Here is a 27,985-nt window from a genome sequence, read left to right as displayed (position 1 = left end):
AGTCGGAGCGAGCTGAACAAATGGAATTAGGTTTTAATTATGGTACTTTCAGGTAATGAAATAATGTCCCAACGTTGTTTTGTTTACTGCATTTTCACAACAGCATAAAAACAAGTGAAGGAACAGAAGTGATTTTGTATCTGTCTAACACAGACTTGATATTTTTAACTCCATCCAGAAACAATGCAACATGATTATTAATGAATTAACAAACATTAACATAAACATAATTTGAACCACTTCATCCATTTATTAGTCAGTTGTTCAATTAAAGAAAAAAGTACATACTCTATGTTAAAAACACTCTTCAAATTACATTAAGTGTTTATAAACAGTAGTGACAAAATAAGTCAGAATGGCAGAGCAGGGATTCAGTGCTTACATACAGTATATACATTAGCTTAGCGCTACTTTCCCCCTCCATTCTGCCTCTGAGAGCTTCAGAGGTTTTTCAACATGTAACTGTAATATCTTTAAGACAAAGGCAAACACAGAAAGGCAGGTTAGACTTTTTTTTTTTACTAAAATGATCCTAATAGGGTGAGGCTAATTCACTTTTAATATGTCAATATCAAACTACAAAAGCCATGAGGAGGCTAACTTCTTGTGACAAACTCTCTCCAAGAGGAGCATCAGAGGTTAAAAGTGAATGTGTCCTCAAACCTAAATGTAAATGTGCAACAGATCTGAAAATAGTATGAAAACATAAAGATGAGTATACGGTAAATTCCCTTCAGTTTTCCATTGAGGAAGTTGTGCTGACTGATGTGAGATGTAAAGAGGCGGGGGGTCGGGGGGTTTGGGGACATTGTTAGTTAGGCTTCATAGGCGTTGCCTTTCTCCTCTATTGTAAAGGTCTCCATGGGGCGTTTGCTCAGGGCCTTGATGTCATCCAGGAGACTGGTGGGGGTCAAAATGTGGGAAGACCCTGAAATCAAAGTAAAAAATAATTAGATCCCAAATTATAAAATAAAAACCTTTCACAGTTCTTATTGGCTCCAGCAGGGGGTGTAAAGCAGCAGGAAATCAGAACAAGCAGTTGCTGTCTGTTGACAATTCAGAGGCTCTTTTTTAGGCAAAAACACCAATTTAATGCAAGCTTATAATACTGTCTCTGAGCTTCCTTTAGTTAATTTGAATAGCAACAACTCACTGAGTCACTAAATCATCTTTTTTGTCAACTAGATTTAATAAGAACAGAAATGTTCAGTGACTGAGTACAAGCTCGTTAGGAGATACTGAGGGAAGTCGAACTATAATCTTGTATAAATGCCCACCTATGATGACCTGACAGGATTTGACTGCCTGCGTGACCTCGTAGGCGCTGCGCATCTCAGAGTAACTGATTCCTCCTATGACAAAGATGATGAGGCGTGAGCCGGACCGGCGTTCGTCCTGAGCACTGGCTTTGTGCTTCTGACGGGCACTGTGAAGCAGAGGATAGACAACGGAAATAAACAAACAAAATTTATTGGAAAAAGTGGAAGCAAAACATGGAAAGGGACTCTCCTTGTGTTAGTCACTCAGAACTAACACTAAACTGAATGTTAGTGTTCAAAGTCATCACTAGAGGGAGACAACTTGTCATAGTGTCTGTACTAGTACAAGGAAATATACGGAAAAATGATCCATGTCAGGTCAACTCATTCTAATGACGTTGTCCCCACCAAGGAGTCACCTGACCACTTCCCAGGCGGAGGAGAAAACACACCTATGTTTGCCTTTGTCCCTTTGTTTGTCCTTTTTGACGACAGCCATGTGCTGTGTGTGTCACGTGAGTGAGATTTATTCATTATTTGATTTAATTCGTTTCTCACATAATTCTCATTAATGTTTTTGGTTCTGTTATCAGTGCTTTCCTGTTTTATGTAATCATACTTTTTGTTCTCTTTGCGGAGTTTAAACCACAAAGCCTACAAAGAAATGAAAATAAAATAAAACAGCTCTGCATTTTTGATTCCTGCCTCATCTACGGGTCCCTCTCACATGCACTCAGCCTAAACCACCATCCATTAGATTTTGAAAACGACAGACATAACACTCTTAACTGGGATCAGGCAAACACAAGTCTGATGAGAGCATTTCTTGCAGAACATCAATATTTATTTCACTATTACACTATTGACCGTGTTCTAATATGATTATTCAAAAAACTCACCTCACAGCTCCAGAGCCATTCCAGGCAGCCGGACATTCAGACTGGTGCGGCCATTCTTTGGTGTCCAGTTTGTTCTCCACAGCATCCTGAAAGTAATAGATTTGTCATTTATCTGTGATTTCTAGATGTTAAGGTCACATCACCCAACGTTTTGAGAGGATCGGCACCAAAATAATCTCAAAGTTCTGACAGTTTTGTCTGATGCACATTCTGTAGAAATACTTAAAATAGTAGAGGACCCCTCCAACCACCAGACTTCAAGTATAATCTGTGGTGTTTACAGTGAACAGGAAAATTTAGAAGAGAAACAAATATGATTTTGGTGCCACTCCTCTCAGCAGGTACAAGAACTGTAGGTGCAATCTTTTAACTACGGAGAAAGCAAATAACTACACAACAATTTCTGCTAACTACAAAATGCATAAGGGGATGTCGAAAATAGTTTAAGACAGGGAAAAAAATCTGCTGTCAAGTTGTCAATTTCTGTCTCAGACTTAAAATTTGAGATTGGTTTCTCAACATATAAGGTTCATCCTTTTAGGTACTAAAAAGTACACAGATTTTTTTTTTTTTAAAAAAAAGGAACAAATTGGTTTAAACGGATTTCAACCTGATGTTATGCTCCCACATCTCAAAAACGTATCTGTTTCCTGCTGCAGGAAACTGTTCGCCGCAACTCTACAGCGGACCAGGTGCTAGGGTGGTGATGAAAGCTCAGAAAATGTTTCACGTAAAAACGGAAAAGAAAGTAACAGTATGGAGACATAAAAAAAACTCGTGATTACGTTACAGTTCAGCCAGTTATTTCCTTCTTTCCATTTTTTCTGAAACTAACATTTATCTTATTATGACTTGTGATTTATGTATTTCACCATTAAAATTACATAAATATTCAATTTGCTACAAATTACAACAATGATCCCTACCAACTGAAATAATTATTTCAACCTTAAGATCCTTCCTTGTAAAAAAACAATCTCAACTTTCTTTCTTTGTGGTCAAGGGCCTCTTTCCTGTTTATCAAGCTTCATCCGATACTCTCCAGAATATTACCAACTTGGGGAATTTCAATTCTGTTGAATTACAGAACTGAGATTAGGTGAATTGATGAGTTTAGATCTTATGACTAAAGGACACTGGTGTACCTCTGTCTGTCAGTTCCCCATCAACTTCTGAGAATTGAACTCAACAGCAGAGTTTTAAATGAAACAGCCTCAGAACTGATATTTTATTTCCTCTGTTTTATGGTTCATATAACTTACCGGCCTCAAAAGAAACAGCCACAAGCAAACTTAATCACAAGACAGAATGAAAAATGTAAATGAGAGTTTACTTTTTACAGTTCAAACAAACAAGAAAGCAGGTGACTATGACATCCCATCTGTGTTTTATCACAAAATATAATCTCACCCTACGATATATTATATGGAACGCATTTAACATACAATGAAAGCATTTGAGGGTCAGTACAGAGAGATGCTGCTGAAACAGCACATCCAAAGCCTCATAACAAAGTTAAAGGATCAGCCCCAGGGATCAACACATAAGTGCTGCATTATTGTGTCTTATAGATGCTAAGATGTTGTGATGTTTTTCACATGGATAAAGCGCTACAGAACAACACAAACATATATATGACACTGCCTATCAGATGACCTGAATCTGATAACCTCCTTTTGTGGTACTTTCACAGTTTTGTTCATCATTTTTCTCACGAATGCCATTCAGAGGGGGTCTTGGGTAGCACGGTGACCTACATCAAGCTACATGTTTAGATTAGACAGATGTTAATGCCAGAACTTCTTTTCTTTTTCATTTCCTATCCTACATCCGATCTATATCCCTCTCATTTTAAACTGCTGCTTCCTAACTGCACCCAAGTCCTTTCTTCTGAGTTATGCTACTTAACCTATTAAAATACACATAGTTCCCAGAGCTTCCTGTTAAGGACAGCAAAAAAAAAAAGCAAATCCAGCCAGTGTGTATTTTTGATATTAATCTCGTTTTACTGACCTCCATCACATCTTTTATGCCAGGAGTCCACCTGGAGAGGTTGTACGTCTGTTCCTGGGAACGATCCCGTCTGGATGGTTTGCGTGAGAAGAAACTGGGCTGGAAACAAAAGTACAATGACCAGGATTCATTTGGGACTGATCACAGAACTGAATAGAAAAAACAACAACACAAAGAACAAAAAAATAACCCTGTCGAAATTCAAGCCATTAGCTTCAATCGTTTGTAGTTTTAATCTAAAGGTGCATTCTTTTCTGCAATCATTAAAGCATTAAAATCAATCAACCTTTATGCTTCTCCACATACCGATGTGATGATGGGGACTCCCAATTCTTTCCAGTTCAGGATAAACTCTCGTTCGTCCTCGATCTTTACATGTTGGATGAGTTTGTTTAAATTCTCATCTGTTGTTCCTGTTTACACACACACCAAACACACAACCAGAGAGAGAAAATCTGAGTATGACTTATTTGGGCTGCCCCCTCTTAGTAAACTAATTGGTTGGGGTTGAGGGTCTCAGTCAACTTGGGGGAAAAAAAAGTAGATTAATAGGTCGCCTCGCTGTTCATAAAAAGTCTCTTGGTACCTCTTCTTGTCTTAAAAAATAAATGGGAAAAGAAAAGAGTCTGCTTTACAGAGTGCCAAAGAACAGACAGTAAAAAAAGACAAGTCTGCTGAAGAAGATCACTGTCGTACCATTGAGGCTGAAGATGTAGAGCAGCACAGCTCTGATCTTGTCATGGGTGCTGTACGGGTGGAGCAGCACAGGCAGCAGGGTCCTCATGGGATCCTTCACCTTCACCCCTTCCACGTCTGACCCCATTGCAAGGTCCTACACATCAACAAACCATTTTTAGCTTTTGAGTATATATTGTGAATACTGAGAATGTTTGCACTTTACAATAATAATTCATAAAACTCCACATATTTCACATCTATTACCTGACCAGTCTAATTAACATCTACTGAGTGTCTCCTCTGGAGGATATCAGAGGTCAGGCTCGGCTACAGAAATAGTACTCTGGAGCTGGTAGCAGTCAGTGACACTTCATCAGGGCAAGTGTGGTCATAAGGCCTTCTAACTTCCTAAACAGCCGCCCACCCACTTTTCAAACAAAGAAAAGTGATAATAAAAAAATTTGGCACTTGTTCCATAAAAACAGATGACAAAGCTCAGACAGACCTGCTCAGCTTTGCAGAGTTTCTCCACATGGTTTGAGAATTGCTTCATGCAGTCTTCAGCCAACTGCAGATGAACAGCTTTCTAGAATTAAGACAGAGAGAACAATTAACAATGATGACAACATTGTGTGGTTATAGTTGCTATGCTAGCATTGTTAATGGAGTTTTAAGAGGATTTCTTTTGGGGAAGGACAAAGTTATTTGTGACAGTGGCAAGAAAGAATGACTATCTATTCTGCCTTGCTTCTAAAGACGTGACAAAGTCCAATTCACATAATAACAGGCTTTGGAGGCCACACCCAACCATGACAAAATGATCACTTAGCTCTATTATTAGAGCTTAGTGCAAAGTTGCAAATCCCGTCTTGGTTGAGATACCAAACCAAGACCAATTTAATTAGTACTGCATACCTCAGTGAGCTGTTTACGGAATGATGGCATCTTCTTCATTAGTTGGGCCAAATTGCTGATTGAGATCTGGAAAAAAATGATTGTAATGTTTACACAGGTATGAAATACACAGTTCAAAAGCTCAGGAGAGCATATAAGAAGAAACCGCAGTGCTGTACCTTTCCATCTGGTTGTTTCTTGCTAGCAGATATTTCCTTCACCATCTTGGGGATTAGTCTAGTGCGAGAAAAATGTAGGTAAAACAAACGGTGAGGAAACAGGAAGCGTCTAACGACCTTCAGTCTATCCCGACTCTCTCCCTCCGATCTCTCACACTTACTCTGACACCTCAGCGATGTGCTTGTGCCTCAGCTTAATCCAGAGCATGTCGTCCTCATTCAGCAGGGCCTGCTTCTCTGAGCCGTCTTTAGACTTGTACCTGGCCACGAAAACATTGAATTCGTAAAATAGCTTGTTATGTGAAAGACTAAATACAATGAGATACAGTATGAAAAGCTTCCATTACTTGTATGTGTCATTTTGGATATCGATGAGGTCGTAGGACATGGCCTGGTAGGTCAGCTCATGCAGGATGGGGCTGACGGGGTCAAAGCCTCTTTCCACTATCAGCAGCTGGGCCTGGGTCTTTCCCTGTTGGGAGAGGGGAATACAAAATATGAAACTGTATTATATAAAAAAGTCCACAGGACAGTGGGATTTTTTTTCTTTTACATAATATAGTGTGTAACCTGTGTTAAGCCATTCAGTATTTTCAGGTTCCCCTTTACTCCCAGTGCTAAGCCCTTGTTTATTCTTTAAACATTCTTTGTTGACATCTTCTTTGTGTCTCACCTTTTTCTTGCCACTGTCATCCAACTCATAGTGTCTGGCCAGCTTGGTGTCCACCAGCTCTGCAAGGCTCTTGGCGTTCTCCATGTTGCTGTCTCTGGTTATGATATAAATTGTTAACAGTGAGTTATCACAGTCAAGTCAACACATATCAAGAACGCATTGATACCAATGTTAGTTAATCCAGCAGTTGTAACAGATCAAACGTCAAACTGACAAATCTTTCACCAGCTATTTGGCAAGAAAAATCAACAAAATCATGTTTTACGTAGATTCATGAACACCACACAATGCTTTTTCTTGGCTTTACTTTTAAACTTAATCTGCCATCTTTTAAGCTACTGTAAGCGAGAGCAAAGTGAAGCACTGAAGTCTCACTTTCTACCACAGTTAGGTAACATATCCTATGGTTTCAGCTTAAACATTTCTCATAAAAAGGTCTCACTCTGCTTGGGGGCTGAGGTGTGTTATAAGCTGAGTAACTAAATCTTCTCTGACTTACTTCTTGTATCTGACTCCTGGGTACTCGTCCAACGTGGCACAGAGTGTGACGAGCTGGTCTGCGAGCGTCTCCAGTGTCTTCTTTTTGTCCTGACTGTTGGGGCTGTAGATGCTCTGGAAGGCTCCCGGATTATCACATGTGAACACCTGAAAAGCATCAAAAGTCAAAAAAATCTGAAATTTCAGTGAAATTTTGTGTTTCATTTTGATATTTAACTTATGGATGAGGCTGTGTGTAATTATATAATAAAGCAGCATGTGTTTTTAATCATTTTTCCCACTCTAGAGCTCAATACCTCAATATCAAAGCAACAGAAATAAAAAATACTCTAATTTCCTTTGTAAAATTTCAAAATAATGGAGAATCCTAAGACCTTTTTGTTTTTTCAAAATACAGAAAGCAAGTGACTAACGCCCAATGGTGATTATGTCAGAACACTGCAGATCTCTTCCTCAGAGTAGAAACATAACTTAAAACATAACACTAAAACAAGGGAATTTTTCTTCAGTAAGCAAGTAACCACACAGCGTGGATAAAAAGAGGAAATGGAACATTACAAAAGAACAGAAAAGATCACACTCTGCAAACACTTACTTGTGCCTCTTGTGGCATGAAGGATATGTTTATTTCCTTACAGACTCGTATGTACTTTGCACAGTACAGCTTCATATTGTTGAACAGATCATCAGGGCAGTCTGATGGACAAAAAACACTTTTAGTTTGTGTAAAAATCATCAAAAAAAACCCATCTTGAATATGCTAGTTAAAAATATTTTTGTCAGTTATTTTGCTATTGCAATGATTTATAAGTTACTTACAGTCAGTGAAATAAACATATGCTGCTTTATACTTGGGTTTGGGCTTGAAGTCAGCAATAAAGGCATCCACACACTAAAGAAAAAAAAAGTTGAGAAATCGCAGCTGAGTTTGACTTACCAATGCAATGCAATGCAAATACAATAGGGTCATCACAGAGCTGTCATGACAAACCTTAGCTGTGGGTGTAATGAAGTAGATGGCCTTCATTTCTGGAACAGGCTCTCTGCTTTTGTACAGATCCTCCACAACTAAAGAAACAAGATATAAAGTTTAAGAGAGTAGCTACAGAAATCCACATACCTGAGCATGTGGATTTCTATGACCAAAATTATGTTGTTTTTTTTTCTGTGATGCAAAACATAGCCTACTTGTTATTTTCTCTGACATCAGATCGGACATTTTGCAGCATGATGAAAGGATCTTGGTGGTGAAAGGGTCCAGAATTAATATCTGTAAAGAATATGACAGGGTAGTTGTCAGTCCAATGATGTACCACAGTGTGATATGTTTTCAGGTTACGTAGCCCCACATGAAAAGTAGTAGCACTATATATTTCCCATTAATCCCATAAAAAGCAGAGCTGGGATGTGGAGGCTGTCCATATATATGAGTCTTAGGACTCTTTATTGAGTACACATAGCGTTGTCCTACCTTCCATACTTCTGATTTTCTGCAGTCTGCAATAATTGTATCTCTTATCCCTGTAAGAGACATAGAACATATCACAAACAACATAGTGCTAAAAAGCTTGTGACAGACAGAAAACAATGTGATGATCAAGTAAAAACACAACATATTTATAGGTTACAGGCTAGTTGTTGCTCAAATACTGGACAGTGGTTAGTGTATTTCAGCAAATTCTGGACATCATTGTGAAATTACAGACCTAATAGTGACTGGAAAGAATGATGAATCAGTTACAGCACAAAACTAGCACCAGTCAAATGCTGGTAAAATATGCACATGGTTGATAGATTTGCTTCACTCACCAGTCAAAAAATCAATGATAATCTATGGAGTGGCTGTTAAATTTGAACATTCACCAGACATTTGGCCAGTGGACAAAAAAGTTAATTTTGCATCCCTATATCGGTAGTAACATTATATATGCCCAACCACATAAACAGATGTGTGTCTGTGTTGTTTGACAAGATACTTTCCCACTTTGGTTCAGTATAGGTATGATAAGAGTGTAAAAATCAAGCCAGCTGTTTCTTCATCTATTTACACTCAGTTGCCAGTTTTTTACGTACCTAGCTAAGACTAAAGCAGTCTAATACAACAGCTCTCTAATAGATCCTACCTTCATGAAGGTTATAATGCTCACTTTTAGTAGAGAGGTGTTGAATCAACTTTATGATCATTTTCCGGAGGCTGAAACTGAATATTATAACCTTCATGAAGGTTGTTGTAGCTCTAAGATGACATTAGTTTTAAGTACCTAATAAAATAGAAACTGAGTGTCCTCCTATTTAAACTATTCAAAGCCCTTAAAGGACAGGTTCACAATTTTTCAAGTCTGTCTTAAAACAATAGCCAGGAGCCCAAATGAACATTGAAACAGGTTTTTCTAGCCATAATAATTTCTCCTGTTCATACCGGCCACTAGAGGATCCCTTCATAATGCACTTACAATCTGAGTGATGGGGGCTAAAATCCACAATCCTCCTGTGAAAAAATGTATTTTAAGGTTTATCTGAAAATTATATGAAGCTACAGCCGTCCAAATTAGTCAAATCAAATAGACATCTTTCAACGTTACAGTGTTTCTAGTGCTGAAGTCCCTCTTTTTGTTACTATACTTCCACCACAGCTCAACAGGGAAACACTGTCTGAGGAAACACAAAGAGGGAATTTATGCTAAACAGACTGTTAACGTGCCAGATATCCCCTTTTCATTACTAACTCACAGATTGCTGAAGCCTCATATAAGCGTCAGATAAACTTTTAAAAGCATTTTCGCACAAAATGACTGTGTGGGCACACTGTGGATTTTGGCCCCCATCACTTACACTGAAAGCACTTATGAAGGGGATCTTTTAATAGCGAGTATGAGCAAGAGAAATGATTACAGCGAGGAAAACCCTCTTTCAGTGTTCCTATGAGCACCTGAGTGTTGTTTTAAGACACGCTTGGAAAATAAACCTTTCCTTTAACCCCAGCCGGTCATCTCTACAACGGCTAAACAACCAAAACACCACCTAACACTGATGTTACTCGAAGGAGAAACAGACTTCGACACAAAGCATGTTTAAAAGGTGTCAGTTTGTTGACGTTAGGTTTGTGTCAGTTAAGTCGACCTTATTCAAAGAAACAGTGTTGTGGTGACTGTTAGCCAGCAGATCTGAGGTGGGGCTCCAGGCGAAAGAAAGTGACCTCACACTCGGGACTACTTTTCCCAAAAGTGGATGTCAGTAAAGCTACGATACACAACAGCGTCAAGATGTAGTCCAAGTGTAAGTTTAGTCTGCTATCTTTCCCCTGTCGAGCCCCTCAGTTCAAATTTTGTAAACTTCCGTTGCAGAAAATATTAGAATGAAAGTTGCTAACGTTAACTGTCATTCTCAGATGCAAAGTCACAAAGGAAGCAACAGTTCTTTTAAAACATAAAACATGGAGTTAAAAGTCTCTACGTTATGACTGCGACTTGTTACGCTGTTTTACACGTACGACAAAAACATTCCTCCGGTGGAATTCACTTACTTTTCCAAACTATTCTTTTCAGCCCGTGATCCGAGCCAGTTGCCATCTTGTTTCTTTTTTTTCCTCTGCGCCTCTTCCTGTCCCGTGTGTCCTCGCTCTCTGACGTCATCAACGTCAACAAGTGTGCGACGGGGCGCTGTAGTTTTTTTGTTTGTTTGTTTTTTTATCCACGAACGCAAATTTCCTAAATCCCCATCTAGTTCTCTGCTTTTGGTTTGGTGTGTGTATGTGTGTGTGTGTGTGTGTGTGTGTGTGTGTGCGGTTTGTGTGTGTGTGGGTGTGTAATGTAGTGTGGTTTGTGTGGTGTGTCTGTACTTCCTGTCCTCAGTTGAGGAAAGTAAGTAAATACATTAACTCAAGTTAACTAAAGTACAGTTTCGAGGTACTTGTACTTTACTTGAATTTTCCATTGTATTCTACTTTATCCTTCCACTCCACTACATTTCAGAGGGAAATATTGTACTTTCCATTCCACTACATTTATTTGACAGCTTTAGTTACTTTTCAGCTGAAGATTTAACACAATGGATAATATAACAAGATTTTAAAATACAACACATTGTTAAAGATGATTACTAAGATGTTAAAGATGGCTTTTGACGTCTTACAAAAAGTAGTGTGTAGTCGGGGTCATATTTCAGATGTCTATGAGTTGTTAACAGCTCCACCAAATAGTGATTATTCCCTCTAAACTTCTCACATGGTTTCATTTCAATAAATGTTCAAATGATCCAGTATTTCAGCAAAAATCAAGGATTACAGAAAAAGTCCCAAAACTGAAAACATCTCTATCTATCTAGTTTTTCTGGCATTTTTGTTTATAATTTAGATAGGAATAGGAATATGAATATGAATGAACATGGGAGATAATTTTCCCCAGGGAGAGAGGCAAAACAAATGAAAGGTTAGTGAAATTGAAAAATAAATAAATAAATAAAAGGATGAGATACTGAGTAAAAACGTTTACTTTCTAAATCATAATCTTGAAATATCACGCCAAAATTATGAGATATAAGTCATAATTATGAGGTAATTAGTCTAAATATTCACTTTAAAAGCCAGGATTATGAAATATTAAGTCATAATTATGAATTATGATATCTCAGTTATGTTATTTTAAGTTTGACCTACTATCTCATAATGTAGTTATAATTTAACTCATAATTTTACTTTAAAGACTGTCAAATATTTTTGACTTGTTATTTCAATTTTGACTTACACTTTTATTTCTAACATTTTTTTCCATTTCCTGGTGGAAATAAGCATCTATAATTGTGAAAAATAATCATAAATTTAGACTACTTTCACATTCAGGTGTAATTTAAGGCTTCTAGGGGAAGTCCAGTTCCTTTGCCAGACCCCTATACATTCCACATTTTGTGGTGCCTTGACTACATCCCTGAATATAGAATATCTAGCCCATAGCTAGAAAGGGTGTCTTTTTCCCTCTCATGCTACCCTGCACCTGCCCCAAGGTGCATGTCTCTGCCTCGGCATGATTGGACATTTGCCTCCACTGGGAGGGTCCAGATACAGGTATTTCAACCAACACAGACACCAGATATGTTAAAGAAAAGGTAAAACGGTAAAGAGTGAAGCATTTTAAAACATCAAATATTAACTGTCAGGTGTGAGAAATTGTGAGAGGAGTGTTTCAAGAGACAGACGTGAAGAATGGGCACAATGAAGTGGCTGGTGATTTTTAGCTTGCTGGGCATATGTTCACAGGTAAAGTAATGGAAAAATTGTAATAAGATATAGATTATTTCAAATTCAGGCACAAGAATTTTGCTGATAAAAGAGAAGAGCATAATGTAATGGAGAAAGTACATAATATGTTGTTAACATAGCAATAACAGTCTGGAATAAACACAGTATAACATTTGTATTTTTATAAAACTACATTAAATTGTTGTTGATCATTTTTTCTCATTTTCTCAAATTTGCAGGCTGCAGCACAATCAGGTAGTGTATGTTTACTTTTACCATATATATTCACTGTAGTTATTTGTATCACTGCAGTATATGAGGGTGAAGGAGTACAAACCTTGATAGTTATCCTACATTTATGTGTAATCAAATCCACGATGCTATGATAACCTCAACTTCTTTCATCTCCCTCATCAGCTATCACAGTATCCGTGTTCTCGGTAACATCCAAGACTGCGATTCTCAAATGGACCAGGTACTCTGGAGCCAGCTCATACAAGATCACCGTCGCCCCCAAAAGCTCACAGAACACCCCCATTGCTTTTGCCCAGTTTGGTCCCAACACAGTGATGGGCTCTGTCAACTCTCTGTCCCCGAACATCGTGTATGCCTTCACAGTCGAAGCTTTGGATAATTCCCAAGGAGTACTGAGCAGTGCACATATTGAGTCATCAACAGGTGAGATACACTTCTGTCTAAACCTGTACTGTTAAGAACTGAAAGGCAGAATATTCTATTTAGTGATAAATTGTCATTTTATTTTCATATTTCAAAAACAAACCAGTGTTTGTTGCTATAAATTCTTGTTTTCAGTATTACTTATTTTGCCTTTTTGACTTTTTAAAATTTGTCTGGTATTGTACAGTTTAAACTGGTATATTCAGACACACCATTTCACTGGAAAAAGCTATAGTGGATCCAGTATAAAAACTATTGTTGGAATAACTTAAACAGATAAATATCATAAAATTGGAGGCTGATGATGGATACTTGGCCAATGTACACTGAGCAGAGGACCACATAGGAGTCACTGTCTTTGACTTAAATTTGGTTTACAAGATAAAATAAATATTTGACCCCTTAAATGAAATGAAAATATCTTAAAAGGAGAATTTTTTGTAGTTACACTCATGGTTACAATCATGGTTTGTAGGTAACATTGGGACCCACAGCCATCTATCATTTATCAAATGTTCTTATTTGAGGTAAAATTTTACAGTGTGTGTCCTCTTCTTAGATACCATCTCTGATCTGAACTGACTGTGACTATTTCAGCCCCCGAGATGATGGATCCCATCCAGACAGTGAAGCCGAAGGATAGCCAGACCTTGATGGTGGGGTTCAGCTTGAAGACCGGGGCGACTCATTACATCATACGAGTCCAGAGTGCCAATGGCTTCTACAGAGAAGACACAGTGTACTCCTCCCCCGCTGAGATCGGGTTCCTCACACCGTACACTGAGTACTCGCTCAGCATCATAGCTGTGAACAGTGGAGGTCGCAGCCAGCCGTCACTTCCTGTGACTGAAAAGACAGGTACTGTTGTATGTCACAGTATGTTTGTGTGCAGAATGTGAGATTTTATATAAAAAAAGTCCACTTTCACAGCTACAAAACAAAACCTCATGAGTTAATTCAGTCCAAAAATTCAAAAATAACACCCAGTAGCCTGCTTCTGTGTAGAAATGAGTCACACATTCATTGAGAAACACTGAGTACTTTTCTCATCACTTCCCATGCCCTGCAGAGGTCACTTGATCTGCCTCATTGTCTCACAGCAGAGGAACTATACACAGTTATACACTATATACGTCTTCAGTCAAACCCAGGTTCAGTATTTGTGCAAATCCAGGTTTTTCTTATACAAGAAATGCATCAGCACCCCTCAGGGCCTCTCTTGTGTCAGTGGTAACTATACCTGACCCTTCTATGTAAAACACAAAGAGTTGACCTCAACATGAGTACATAGCCGTCACCTCTTACCCCCACCCCCACCCCGGGGGGGCAAATCTGATCCACATGAGCCAAAAAAACAAACAGTAATCAGTTTCACCATTTTTTGTTTATTATTTTCTATATACAGGATTTCATCTTATTTCAGGAACATAGGCTATATACTGTATGTTAGATTGTATTTTAGAATCATACATGCATTTATTTGTATCTTTACATGTTCAAAATATAAAGACATGCTTTTCAGTCACATGTTGGAAACCAAAAACATAAAAAAGGTATAAGGAGAAAGAAGTTTTTCACTTTTTAATTTAAATTCCCACACTTGAGATAGGTGAGATCCCTTACCCTGTGTCGAAATCTAGTTTTAAGACTTTAATTCTTTTAGCTTAGTTTATACCCTTTAGTTTTACCCACAGGGAAACGTAGTATTATTCCATCATATGAGTACTTTAAGGCTGCAACAAATAGTAAATCAACAGGTCTGACAATTTTAACCTGGAGGCTTGACTTCGACTTGCCAAAAACCAAAAGACTTAATGCACGACCTCTAACCCCTAAAGTGACTTTATCGGTGTTCATTTGTACCTCACTGGGAAAATTTCCAGACATGCAGATAATCTTAGATGAAACATTTGGGGATTTTAATCACAACCCAGCAGAGTTATTTGTCATCCATGTATCATGAAATTACTATAACATTTATCTATTGCACAGAGCCTCCTTTGTGACTATGGAGTACTTCTTCCTTGCCTGTAAAAAGTGGGCTAGTACAGTCTTGATCTCTCAAAGTACCTCATTCATGTAAAACTTGTCAAACTTTGCTCTCCTCCACAGTTTTGCCTCCTCCTCAGCTCTCCACCTCCTCTCCCAGCAACGACAGCATTGTTGTATCCTGGGCCCCTGTTGCCAACGCCGTCCAGTATACCCTGTCTATATACAAGTTTGGCTCAAGCACCAACATGAAGCAGAACACCACCAACACCAATTTGACCATCTCTGGCCTGGATGCCGGCTCACTCTACATGATCAGAGGTTTTGCCTGGGATCCTGAGGGCCGACAGGGAGAGGGCAGTTTGTACATCAACCAGACAACACGTAAGAAAGCACTGAGACAGTTCTTATACCCTGTGAGGTTCAGTAATGTGTATGTGATGTGCTTACGTCACTATCTTTTAAAGCTGGAGTTTGTCTCCCCCTTCTGGCAGTGAGAGTAATTACAAAAACACTGTCAACACGTGCTTACGTCATAGGCTTCGCTGTAGCCAACTGCATTGCTACTGTTGTATTTTGTAGAACAGTGGATAAATTGTTTTGAGCATCATTCAATCCCCGCAAAATGATTTATTTTACTATTAGAATTTGATCCACTCGGTCCAATAACATTTGGAAGGTCTAGAAGAGTCACACTTGATCCCCATTCAAGTTAGCAGAAGGCTAAGCGGAAGTTAGCCACTCAGCCAGTGTAAGTCTGTTGTGCATGTTCTGCCAATAGAACATGCGCAGTATGCATTCATCCGGCCAGTGCAGGAATGTCGCCACCGACATCAGATTTTAAAACTCTGTAAATTGTGAAATACAGAGAGATTTATCTAGCAGTTATAGGCTTAATCATCATTATGTGAACTCATTTGGCAAGGGCTTGAATGTTACAGATGTTCACTTGTATGTAAAGTTTCACGCTGCAGCTGAAAGGTTTTTCTACAAACACAAATGCCGTCAAAATAATTTCAAAGATAATCACATCAGTATTGATGCTACAGGCTCATAGTGAATAATGTTCCCTTTCACACAATTACATAAATTATTCTTTGACATGTAAGCATTATTTTAATGCTGCTATAGTGGGTTTCTGTTTTGGGTAGTTTAATCTCTAGCTATATGTCATATTTTTATAGATTAATGTCTGTAACATTTTAATCTAATTATTAACTACAGTCATCTAATAAATACATAGAATAAAGAGCACAATATGCACTGAAATGCAGTGGAGAAACGTACTGTCTCAAAGAATATATGTAAACTGATTGCATTATGCGATGCGCCATTATGTTTTGTCTCTGTCTGTTAACAGGACCTCCAACACCAGCTTCTGTCAATGTCTCTGTGGTGATGAATAATAGCCTGGCTGGACTGTCTGTGTCCTGGGAACTGGAGCAGGATGTTTATGGATCCATTCAGTACCATGTGATGAGCGACCAGAACCTCACATGCAACTCCACTTCCAAATCCTGCACCCTGTCTCCAGTGGGCTGTGGGCAGATACACACTATCCAGGTCACTGCTTCAAACGAGGCTGGGTGCGGCTACCCATCCAGCCCCGAGGTGTTCATCACCTGTGAGTAGGAGAACAGTTTTATCAACTAATGCTGTTTTATTTTTTTCCTGGCATTGATTTAACACTACACAGATGTACAGTAGGTGGCACCAAATATTCTTGTGCAACATAGAGATAGAGTATATACCATGACACGATGGAGATTTGTTAACCATTTAAGATTTTTCTATGTTTCTACCAAGGTGAGTATTACTTTGATATCTTTGGTTGTATTGTTTTTTTGTGTTAAAAAGACAAAAACAACCCGATACTGCACTAGAACAGCAGTGGTAGTTCTGTGACAACACTGGGCAACACTGAGAACACTGTCAGTTTGTGATTGTGAGTAATTTCCCTGCTGTCCTGTACTGTCAGTCCCCTGCCCACCAGAGTCTTTGGCTCTCGAGGAGCCGGCAGAAGGAAACTGCACACTGACGTGGAACACGGTGCCTCATGCCGACTCCTACGTGGCCTACATCAAGAGAGGTGACGGCGGTGAGGAGACATGCAACACCACCAGCAACAGCTGCACCTACCACTGTCAGTGTGGCTACACATACCTGATGTCTGTGTTCGCCTTCAACCAGGCCGGCAGCAGTCCTCAAGGAGAGATTCTCAACTATACCACCTGTAAGTAGCAGCAGAGGTGACATGTTTTAAGATTTCTCTTTGTGGTTATGTGTGTTTACCTGTTTATCCTCTGTATCCCTCAGTGCCCTGTTGTCCAGAGGGTGTGTCCGTCTCCCTGGTGAGCACTGACACTCTGGAGATCATGTGGACAGCCTCGCGGGGGGCAGAGCTGTATGAGACTCGGGCGGCGGACGGTTCAGAGGTCATCCTGTGTAACGACACGGCACCTGTGTGCGCCCTCTCTGACCTCAGCTGTGACAGTCCCTACAGCGTGGTGGTGACACCCTGTAATGATATCAGTGGATGTAACCGTGCATGCAAAGCTCACACCAAAGAAACAGGTAGAAAACACACACAAAGATGATTTTCCAGACAAGTTGCAGATTAAAAAAAATATCATTCAAGTTGGGCAGTGTCCTTTAGACAAATAGTTCAATGCACATGTGCGTGTATGCAACAGATACACCCAACCAACCTCCTATTTCAAAATGTTCATAATCTAAAAAAAAAACCCAGCAGCGAATAGGAAAAAAACTTGAATCCTATTGAAATGAAACATTACATGATGAAAATACAGATACTTATTGTATTAGGGCTCCATACTGTATATATAGTGAATTATTCAGATTTCACTACTAAAGCATAAAGTTGCCTTTGATTTTTCTTCATTTTGATAAATAACTACAAAGGTTTTGATGAACTTTTTGATGTAGCAATTAGTAGTTTTATTGATTCAATTTAATTAATTAATTTAATTAACTATCCGTTATGGTTTTGGCTGATTGTTTTGTATATTTAATGAAACTACAATAGGCATATGAGAATGATTTCCATCTTTACCTTTACAGCCCAATCATTTCATCATCATTTCACCAGTAGTTCTTCAAACATTTAAACAGTAGGTAAACAACCATGTAAGGACACTCAGTAAGGTATTTCCTCTCTTCCCTCCTCGCTGCCAGCTCCCTGCATGCCAACGAATCTGTCACTGAATCCGAAAAACTCCTCCTGCGTCAGTGTCAGCTGGACAGCAAACAACCGCGCCGCCACTTACACTGTGAGCGCGTCGGGAGATGACGGCACACACACCTGTACCACCGGTGGAAGCAGCTGTGACATCACTGAGCTTCCCTGTGGCTCCACCTATGAAGTCAGCGTCATAGCAACCAGCGCCGCCGGCCAGAGCTTACCCAGCTACTCTGACTCTCTGGAAACAGGTGAGCCGTCAAAGGTTTGGGTTGACCCATTCAATTAACATGTTCACATGAAGTGTCTTAGTGATGTTGTGCAACAGTTGCAAGTCTGAGGTGCACTACATCTACTATCCCATAGATATTCAAATACATCAAGATCTGGTAACTGTGAAGGCCATAGCAAATGATTCTCATCACTGTCATACTCCTCAAACCATTCAGTCATACTCCTTGTGCCCTATATATATTTGTCACCTGTCTGCATGTAATTATCTACAGGAAGGACAGGATTTGACAGCAATTAATTGGCTGCCATAAAATCTGATATTGAACTCGAACAACATGCGTAACTCAGAAAAATGCAATATTTTACTAAGTGGCAAAAATGTTAAAATAATCAGAGTTAAATAAATTTAAATTCTAAAAATTAACATTATGCGGCTGCTGAAATCTAGTTAAACACGTTTATGATTTCGAACACAGAGTACTGATGTCAAAAATGATGATTTCACTATATATATAATGTATTCTTGGCATTGCAATTAATTTGTAAATGACAAATAATTAATTGCAATTAATCAAAAAAATACTACAAAGCACTACAGCAATTTAGTATTGCACTTTCATAAAGGTGAGGAACAACAACCAAAGCAGAAGAGACCAAGACAACTGGATTTTTAGCCCCTTGTATGGGTGTATAGGTATGGCTGTTGTGAAAAAACACTGAATCCTACATATCCCATAATGCAACTGGATAGTGTGCGTTTCATTAGACCCTTCCTGCATCCTAAACGACCACTATTTTCAAAGCATACACCTCCAGCTTGAAACACAGGGCACAGAAGACAGTCACAACTTTCCTCATGACGAGTAAACTGAACTTCATGTTGCTGTAAAATCTGCGGAGTGCCCCTTTAATTAAACACTTTAATACTTCCCCCATGTTTATTTCCATTCCAACTTTACAGCAGCTATATTAATTATAATCTGAACACTAAAACACACAATATATCATCTTCTTTTACAGAACCCTGTTGTCCGGTGAGCCTATCAGTGGCTCAGGTCACTCAGGCAATGACCAACGTCTCGTGGTCTCACGCCAAAGGTGCACATACGTTCATCACCTCTCTGACATCACCGCGCGGTCACGCCCGCTGCCACACCCAGGACTCCCACTGCCTCATGGGATGCATCACCTGTGGCACAAACTACACCGTCACAATGGAGGCGTTCAGCCACAGCGGGCGCAGTTCCAACTGCACCTATCAGGGCTTCTCGTCCAGTGAGTAATAATGGTTTCCACCAATGAGAAGACGGCAGGTTTTTTGTTATAAATCTTTAACATCCTTCAAGAGCTACATTGGTTTGAATGGAGAGTGTAATTAATGTTGCAGGGTATAAATGCAGTTTCAGAGGCCCCTCTACACACAATCAAAGGATTTACATTACTCTAATATTTCAGCACTATTCTGTCTTTCATTTCAAGTATGCTCCTTGAAATATGGAAGCAGTTTAAGAGCTTCTCTTAGAAGTGAGACTTCAAAAACTAACATGAATCTTAAGAATTATAAAAGTCTGGCCACTTTTATGCATTTAAATTGGTATGATACTTGCAGTATAGAAATAAAAGGCATACCTCTTTATAAAATAAAATTGCCTTTCTCATCTATTGTTACTCATAATGAACAGATCCCTGAAATATGTACCACAAATGTAATCAAAATGATATTTTATTTAAGGATTCAGACTTACCTTCCTTGGAATAGACATAGTTTTTTGTTTATTGACTTAAGTTTTATAAATTAAATATCCACCAACATGTGGTACCCTTAAAACGCTCTGGAGTTTATAGCCATGTTTTCCTTAATGCTGGTAATATGGATCTCTAAATGTTATGTATGTATATATATGTATAAATGAATAACTGTAAGGCACAGGCAATAAATTAACATCCTTCTTTTCAGCACAACCTGTGCTATTTGAGTATGCATGCAGCAGTGACATCTCATGATATTAGAGATAGTTGTAAGGCCAAAAAGCCAAAAAAACCCCACTGTCTTCAAAGTTGTCACACACAAACTAAATCATGTCTCTGTTGCACAAAGCAAATATGAATTCAGATAAGAAAGACACACATCACTTCATCAGAGTCTCTCTCTCTCTCACAGGTGCCTGCTGTCCGTCAGGTGTCAGGCTGTACAGGACGGCCAGTAACTCTCTGCGGGTGTACTGGCGCAGCGCCGGCAGCAGCCACAGCTACATTGCAGAGATGGTGGGAAGCAGCAACAACTACACGTGCGATGCATCTTCCGGGGAGAGCAGCTGTGATATTGGCAGCGTCCAGTGTGGGGATGTGTATCATGTAGTGGTGGCCCCGCTGACATCAGAGGGCAGCAAAGTCCTGTTCTGTCCTCAGAGACTGTACTCAGGTATGACAGTGGAGTTTATGTGTGTATTTACAATAGCTAACCCTCAGATCATACTGCTCCAACATATTTTCATAATGTTTTATGATACTTGTGTTCAGTTTTAACATAGTTGGAGACGCATGAAGCAGCTGTGTGCTTATACCTGACAATGTTTTTCAGTCATTTTATCTGCCTCTATGAAGGATTTGAATTCACCTTCATTGGGAATAAAGTATAGTATTGTTGCAAAGCAATAAGGACATTTCCAAACTGTTTGATTTATGAATTATTTGAATTCTGACTGTGGATGAAACATTTTGAAATTTGGTTAAATGTCCTTTGTTTCTGCTTTTTCAGTCACTTGTTCAGGAAGCAATGTTGGCACAGGTGAGTTTGTTAAAATCCTCAACTTTCAATCTGCATAAATATTTGTAAAGCTATTTAAAGTTTTAAAAAATCACCCAACTGTCTCTAACACCTAATGGTAAATGCTTTAGCAAAATATTATTTTTTAATTGATAATTTTTAATAACAAAAAGGTGACAGTGACAATAATACAAAAAAAAAAAAGAAAAATACAAAACCCCCTAAAAAATGAAAGGGAGGTGGATACAGAAGATAAAAACAGAGATTCAATAATACAGAATTTAAAATTTCGCAAGACAAGATCTAATAAAATTCCAGGGACCGTGAAGTCCATCAGGCCTGTCAACGTCTTGGAGAATTAGAGCAGCCTCTTCCATTGATAGCAAGTCCATAAAGTCCTTACGCCAGTTTTCATACTGAACCAGTTCGGTTTACATTTCCAGTTCATTAAAATGATCCGCTTGGCTGACAGGAAGGTCAGTGCTATAATACTATGTACAATTTCTGGTTGCACAATGGCCATTTTCACACTTAGTATACAAGTTACTGGACAAGATTTGATATCTATATTAAGAAAACATGACAAGTTTTCAGTGACATACAACCAAAACTGCTTGAAAAGAAGACAGTAACACAACAAGTTCATCAGCGTACCCTCTACTTTACAACCATGCCAACACAATTTGGATAATGTATCAATTTTCTTCAATGTGCAGTGTGTAATGTAGGTCCTGTGTATTATCTTTATAGATGTTATATATATATGATGTTGGATGATTTTTCTAATATCATTTCAATCTTCTCTCCTCCAGTGATTTACAGAGGGAAGAGAAGTCTGGACTAGCAGATGGTAAGTAAATATATTAATACATTAATCAACTGATGATTAACTGTTGATTGAGAAGAGAAAATATAAAGCTTTCTTAAGCCAGTAATAACTTTGTCCCCCAAAAAACTTTTTCTTGGCCCTTCATTAGTTTGTTTGATTAAAGATGTTTAAATTATGGCAGAAACTCAGACTACATCCTCCCTTATGCGCCTGGTTTTCTTAACTGCATCACAGCGTCTCCCTCTGCTGGCCAAAAAGAAAGATTTCTTTTAAAAATGTTCTGCGTAAGAATTAAAATCTAAAATTGATTCATGGCTTTGCAGATATTACATTAATAAAAATTAATTTAAATTAAAACGCACTAAATGTAAAATTTTGACTGAATCTGACTAAATCTTTGATGTTTTGTTTTCACAGCCTTCTGTCAAGTAATACAAGTTCTTCATCCTCCTCTTCCTCCTGAATCACCCCTGCTCCTCCAGAATGAAGTCAGTCTGAAAGATACCGTAAATAAAAGAACAACCTGACATAAACATGCCAGTCTTTTGGCCATGATACATGGATGATAGTCTACCAAACGACACACAGTGGGATAACATGGCGAGCAATGATAAAAAACATGATTGACAAATTGTTTAGTCTTGTTAACCTCCCTTTAAATGATGCTTGTGTACGATGGCAAAGCAAAACATCTCTCAACAGTCATGATCAAGTACTTAAATACGATAAAATAAAGGACAAGCATGAGAAAATGCTGTGTGTACTAATCAAAAGATGAATCATGAGGCAAAAACATGGTATAGATTTGGTAAATATAAAAAAAGTTTTTATCCATGAACAAGTAGAGCTAAATTTCTATGCTGTACTGACTAATTTGGGCAATTGAAAATGAATTTTCAAAAGAGCATATAACTGAGCTATTGGGTAAAAGACAAACTATAAATATACTAACTGTAACTGTAACTGACAAAAACCTCAGTTAGCGAAACAAATTCAGTAACAGTAACAGTATCCCAGCGGCCAATTTCAACAATTTATAAAATATTTTGCTCCTGAATTTTGAGACTAAATTAAAACAAATTTTGTAGCTCCAGCCCCAAGTAGGAAGCCTCCTGAGGATAAATGATGAGTGCTGCTCATCATGTGTCACTCTGTTGTCTACAATATACAGAGTGAGCTGTTGCTTATTCTCAGGATGAATTTAACAGTTTGGAATATATCTGGTTGTGTAAACCTGATGCATTATTCCAGTTTCTGTTAATAAAGAATTCCCAGCATCATATTTGTGTTTTGTGTTTTTTTTTCTGCACATATACATGAACTCTATTAAATAACAGAAGAGAAACTAAGTTTTAAATTCAGTCAGAATTTAGTATGTTGATTTATCAAGATCTTGCTCATTGTTTACATTACAGTATATACAATATCCCACTATGATACAGATTCTTAAAGGAATATCTATTATATGAGTAGATGTTATTGAATAAATTGTTGTCACGGCATCAGTAAAAAAAAAGTTCAAGGTTTTGGTTGTTGTAAGGTTCTCTGATAAACCTGCTATTGATGAGGCAGGGTACACATCTTTGTTTTGTCTCTTTCTTTCTTTCTTTCTTTCTTTCTTTCTTTCTTTCTTTCACTAAAACATAATTGTGCACAATCTTGGCCTGTCCACACTTACTTACAGTACAGCTCCCACTTATGATGGAAAGACAGGCCACCCTGTATGCTTTAATCTTTCATAACTTGTCTGTCTGCTTGGGTGGAGAGGCATGTCCTCGTCTCCATAATACCTGGTGTACCCCTAACTACCTTGAGGAAACACTCTACCAATCAATGGTTCGGATTAACAAAGATACATTTCTAAATATCCAACAAAAGCACAGCAAGACCAAACAATATGAACAACCCCCAAACAGCATATTACACATACTGCAAAGCAGACATTAAATAGTATCATACAGGAAGGATATCAATGATTTTCCCTATATGATATAAGTCAAAAGCAAATGATGTGATGAATCTAAAATTGAAAAATAATAATAATACATGTGTAAATAGTAATCTGGGAGACAGAAACACTGTAGAGTTTCATCACATTAACACTAAGTCTATGGCAGTTGGTGCATTTTTAATATTGTTTCACCACATGAGGTGACGTTTACATGGACTGATGTTTTAGGTTTTAGGTTACCACTATTATAGGGGAACAAAAATGTACCATTGACTTTAAGCCTTGTGTTTGTTTATGTTCCTCTAATAATAGAAAGCATGATGAATCCTACTTTAACACCAATACTGTTTACTTGCTGCCTCCTCTTCATACATTAACACTGAAAGAAGGTTGGTAAAGAGTTTCCTCATGTTTAATTCAGGTCCAATTACCAAGGATCGAGTTTTGTCCTTTGTCTCTAGCAGAAAGTTATGGGACTATTATTATAGCGTCAAAACACAAATGAAAGTTATGGGATTTGACTCATCTGGTGACAATAACTGATGATGTACAGTTGAATTTCATCAGCATATTGGTGGTAGTTTATATTGTGCCCCCTGTTGAATTCACCCCATAGTTAGTATATTACTATACATGTTGATTATCAGAGGGCTAAGTATAGAGCCTTGTGGGACACCATGTTTAATGTTCAAACAACCGGAGGAAGAAATTACCTTTACAACATAAAGGTCAGTCAGTTAAACTTAAATCGGCCTTCTATTGGAGTTTTCTAAGCAGAATATGTGAACATTGTGTCAAATGCACTATTAAAAGTAGTAGTAGTACAAGTATAGTTTGGCTGTAAATATGGAGGTTACGTCAATAGGAATCTCTTGGTTTCAGGACCTTATCAAAATATTTTAAAATAAAACTCATTGTGGTGGATGTTTGCGATAAGTAACTGAAATATCACCTTTTTTTAATTTAAAGAAAGATACCAGATGCATTTTCTGTGTAGCTGTAGCTTGTGTTTGATGTTCAGATTCAATATATAACTTTATATGCACATCTCCAAACTCTGATGTTGAGCCAAACTGTGTCAAAGTGTTTAAAACATTTCACTCCACACAATATTCTTTGGATATTAAGAGAGATATACTCCGTCCAGTAGTGACTCAGAAACAATGAGTTCACAAAACTTGTGTTTCGTGTTCAGATTGCTGTTTCCTCACGTGCACAACAACATTCATCACAGGAACCAGAAAAGTTAACAACAGGTAGATTAATGAATAATTCATTTTCTTTTTTTTACTCTGGAGGTCAACCACTTGAATGACCTTCACTTCCCTTTACAATGAGCCAATTACACTCAATAACAATGAAAATATTTCTGAATTTTTCAGTATATTTACCCTTATAAAACACCAAGCCACCAGCTTCAGAGGGCACCCAGATCAGAAACATGCTGCCCTGCCTCTTTTTCACAACACAGGTTTCAGTTGGCTTAAATCCCTCTGAACACAAAAGGGATGGACCTGGTATTATCTCCCGTGTACTGTAAACAGTGTAGGTTGTCAATTATGATACTATGGTGAATCTCTGTGGGGAATAGTGGCCATTCACAGCAAAAATGTGGAACATGACTCAACCAAAAAGGTGGCATTTATTTGAGAGGCACAGCTTGGAGAGTTCTCTTCACCCAAATCTGGAGGGTGTTTTTTTTTTTTTTTACCAGTTTACGTAATGTCCCGCCATTGGAAATACTACCATTGTGAGAATGTTTATATAATGACAAAGTGCAGACGTTTTGCAACAACTGAAGTTTGTATAATATCCTTATGAAACAGACAAACTGCATTCACTTAGAATGTTTTATTGTGTACCATCTTTTACTTCCTAGAAAACACATTGATGACACAATGACAGGAAACAGTGGAACGATACAACTAACACCAAACTAAAGTTCAGAGCAAATGGCCAAAACCCCTTTTAGTCGTCCTGGTGCCCCATTTCTTCTTCTTCTTCTTCTTTTTAACCTGCTTTTGACAAGTCTCTTGAGGGTCTATCAAGCGTATCTGACCTGATCTGATGCCATCATTGGTGAGCTGTGAAAAATGCTTTGTCACAGTATAATAAGTAATCCAAGCCAATGCCTCTCACATGTTAACTTTTGTTTTCTCATTAAAGTGCAAGTTAGAAAAAACGGTGGTGTATTTCTTGTAAATATAATCTAAATTACTTTAGAGAGAACAGCATTTTTCTTTTTTAGCTTTATTTCAAATATTTTGATCTCACATTTCATTATTTCATTATTTTGATTGCTTACGGCAGGAATGAAGGAGGGTGGATGATAGTGGGTTTGTCAGCTGGTACCTCCCATTGCATTGATTTGTTCAGTTCAGCGTCATACTCTCAGGAGTAAATTCTGGTAAGTCAACTCCCCACGTTTTACAGACTTTTGTCCTTCTAAACATGAAAGCAATCAAGGAACTAACTTTCTACCATTTTTTATTAATACTTTATTGTTCACATGTTTTTAGAGATCCGGCTAATTAACAAACAGTACTGAAAACAGTGAGAGAATACAAAAGAAACAGGATTAAAGTATGGCAAGTGGACAGCGACACTTATTGTCCAGTGGTTGCATTAAAACTCTCTTAAACACTTTAATAAAAAAGAAAATGATAAGTAAATAAATATAAAAATGAGCAAACAACGCCACTACAATAAAGATTCAATAACCACAAAAAGTAATAAGTATTATTTTAACAAACTTATTTTTAGCATTGAATAATTTTTCAAATTTAACAATACTTGGACTTATCCTATAATATCTTTAATTAACCTGTTTCTCCCGTCGTAAAAACATTGACAAACCAATATGATGATATACAGTGAGATGTATAATGATAGTGATGTTCATCTCGATCTCCTGCCAAACAACAAGTAAATATAAAGCACATACAGTACATAAATATCTCTTCTTTGAAAGTGGCAGATTATGGCAACCAGACCCAAATTTAGAACAAAAATATACTAAACACAAGGGTAAACAAAAAAGCAGACTAAAAATGAAATATTTTAGCCATCTAGGATACCTATAACTGTTTCAACAGAATTTAAATGACTCTCTGTATTTCAATATGCAGTTACAACCTACTTCACATTGTAACACGGATATCTCACAGCTGAAAACTGTAATAAATGAGAGTCTAACAAGGCGTTACAGCGTCCAAAGTCCAAAGTCTTTCAACCTGTGAATCCCAAAATAACTTACTGAGCACCTTCTTCCGCAGTGTCGACTTCGACCTTACTATTATTCAGCTACAGACAGCAGCAACGTTTTTTAAACTGATTGGAAACATGGCCTCTGCACATCGTGTTTGGAAGACAATGTTCCACTTGTTTTCTAATGATGCCTCAGAAAGGTCAGCAGAAAAAATCCACTTAACCCTGTTGTCTTGTAATATCACTTTTTAAGAACAGGTGCAGACAGCTATGTGACTTAAGTGACTCGAGAAATGTGTGCATTGTTGCATCATAAGATGCTCAATACCTGTGACCTGTAGCAGTGTCTATGGCAGGACAATATCGCAGCTGCATGAAAATACAATGAAATATAAAGGTGTTCACATCACTTGTCCTTATTCACTGCACTTCAAAATTGCTCTATTGTTTAAGCGGGGTGGCTTAAGTTTCCTGGCAGGTTCCCATATCCCATATCCACTTTCATGTTGACTTCCTTTTTTCTAATACACGATGAGGACCAAGGAGGTGATAGCCCTTTATTCTCCTGTGATAAAAGATCCCTTTCAGCCCAGCATGTAGCCTATATACTGTCAGCTCAGGGATTAGTCAGTCTAAGAGGAAATAAAATTCAGTTTTCATCGAAATCTATTACTAAACACATTCAAACTTTAAAAGCTAAGACTCTGAGAAAGACTCAACTTAGCAACAGTTCAAAGCAGGATGTGTTTTATAAGTACAATACATCCCATTTAGATGGAGTCCCAATTCCCAAGTTTGCGTTCTT

General features: G+C 38.0%; 2 protein-coding genes across 6 annotated transcripts; one reads left to right on the top strand and one right to left on the bottom strand.

Annotated features, from left to right (window-relative positions):
- Window positions 1–13: 13 nt before the first annotated feature.
- stxbp3 (syntaxin binding protein 3) lies at window positions 14–10,751 on the bottom strand. Its single transcript, XM_042416858.1, has 19 exons — window positions 10,617–10,751; window positions 8,565–8,614; window positions 8,282–8,363; window positions 8,085–8,161; window positions 7,913–7,985; window positions 7,689–7,789; window positions 7,095–7,240; window positions 6,596–6,689; window positions 6,270–6,394; window positions 6,084–6,182; window positions 5,923–5,980; window positions 5,765–5,830; window positions 5,355–5,435; window positions 4,868–5,003; window positions 4,478–4,584; window positions 4,172–4,270; window positions 2,159–2,244; window positions 1,278–1,426; window positions 14–928 (listed from the first exon to the last, which is right to left on the bottom strand). The coding sequence occupies exons 1-19, from the start codon at window positions 10,723–10,725 to the stop codon at window positions 816–818; spliced, it is 1,851 nt and encodes a 616-aa protein (XP_042272792.1). The 5' UTR covers window positions 10,726–10,751; the 3' UTR covers window positions 14–815.
- Window positions 10,001–23,304, top strand: LOC121900480 (fibronectin type III domain-containing protein 7-like). 5 transcript variants are annotated; one of them, XM_042416855.1, is made up of 15 exons: window positions 10,937–10,953; window positions 12,092–12,344; window positions 12,566–12,581; window positions 12,744–13,004; window positions 13,602–13,862; window positions 15,117–15,377; window positions 16,354–16,617; window positions 16,972–17,226; window positions 17,310–17,567; window positions 18,189–18,443; window positions 19,447–19,701; window positions 20,588–20,848; window positions 21,185–21,214; window positions 22,006–22,043; window positions 22,440–23,304. In XM_042416855.1, exons 2-14 carry the CDS (start codon window positions 12,291–12,293, stop codon window positions 22,035–22,037), a joined length of 2,463 nt encoding a protein of 820 aa, XP_042272789.1. In that variant the 5' UTR covers window positions 10,937–10,953; window positions 12,092–12,290; the 3' UTR covers window positions 22,038–22,043; window positions 22,440–23,304. The 5 variants fall into 5 exon arrangements, with proteins under 5 accessions (XP_042272791.1, XP_042272787.1, XP_042272789.1 ...); XM_042416856.1 differs by lacking the exon at window positions 10,937–10,953 and having other exon boundaries at window positions 11,860–12,152; window positions 12,245–12,344; XM_042416857.1 differs by lacking the exons at window positions 10,937–10,953; window positions 12,092–12,344 and adding an exon at window positions 10,001–10,369.
- The last annotated feature ends 4,681 nt before the right edge of the window (window positions 23,305–27,985 follow it).

The sequence above is a fragment of the Thunnus maccoyii genome, chromosome 7 (genome assembly GCF_910596095.1).
Source record: "Thunnus maccoyii chromosome 7, fThuMac1.1, whole genome shotgun sequence".
NCBI lineage: Eukaryota > Metazoa > Chordata > Actinopteri > Scombriformes > Scombridae > Thunnus > Thunnus maccoyii.
The sequence above is the reverse complement of the archived record's forward strand: the minus strand, read 5'-3'. Positions and strand labels throughout refer to the sequence as shown.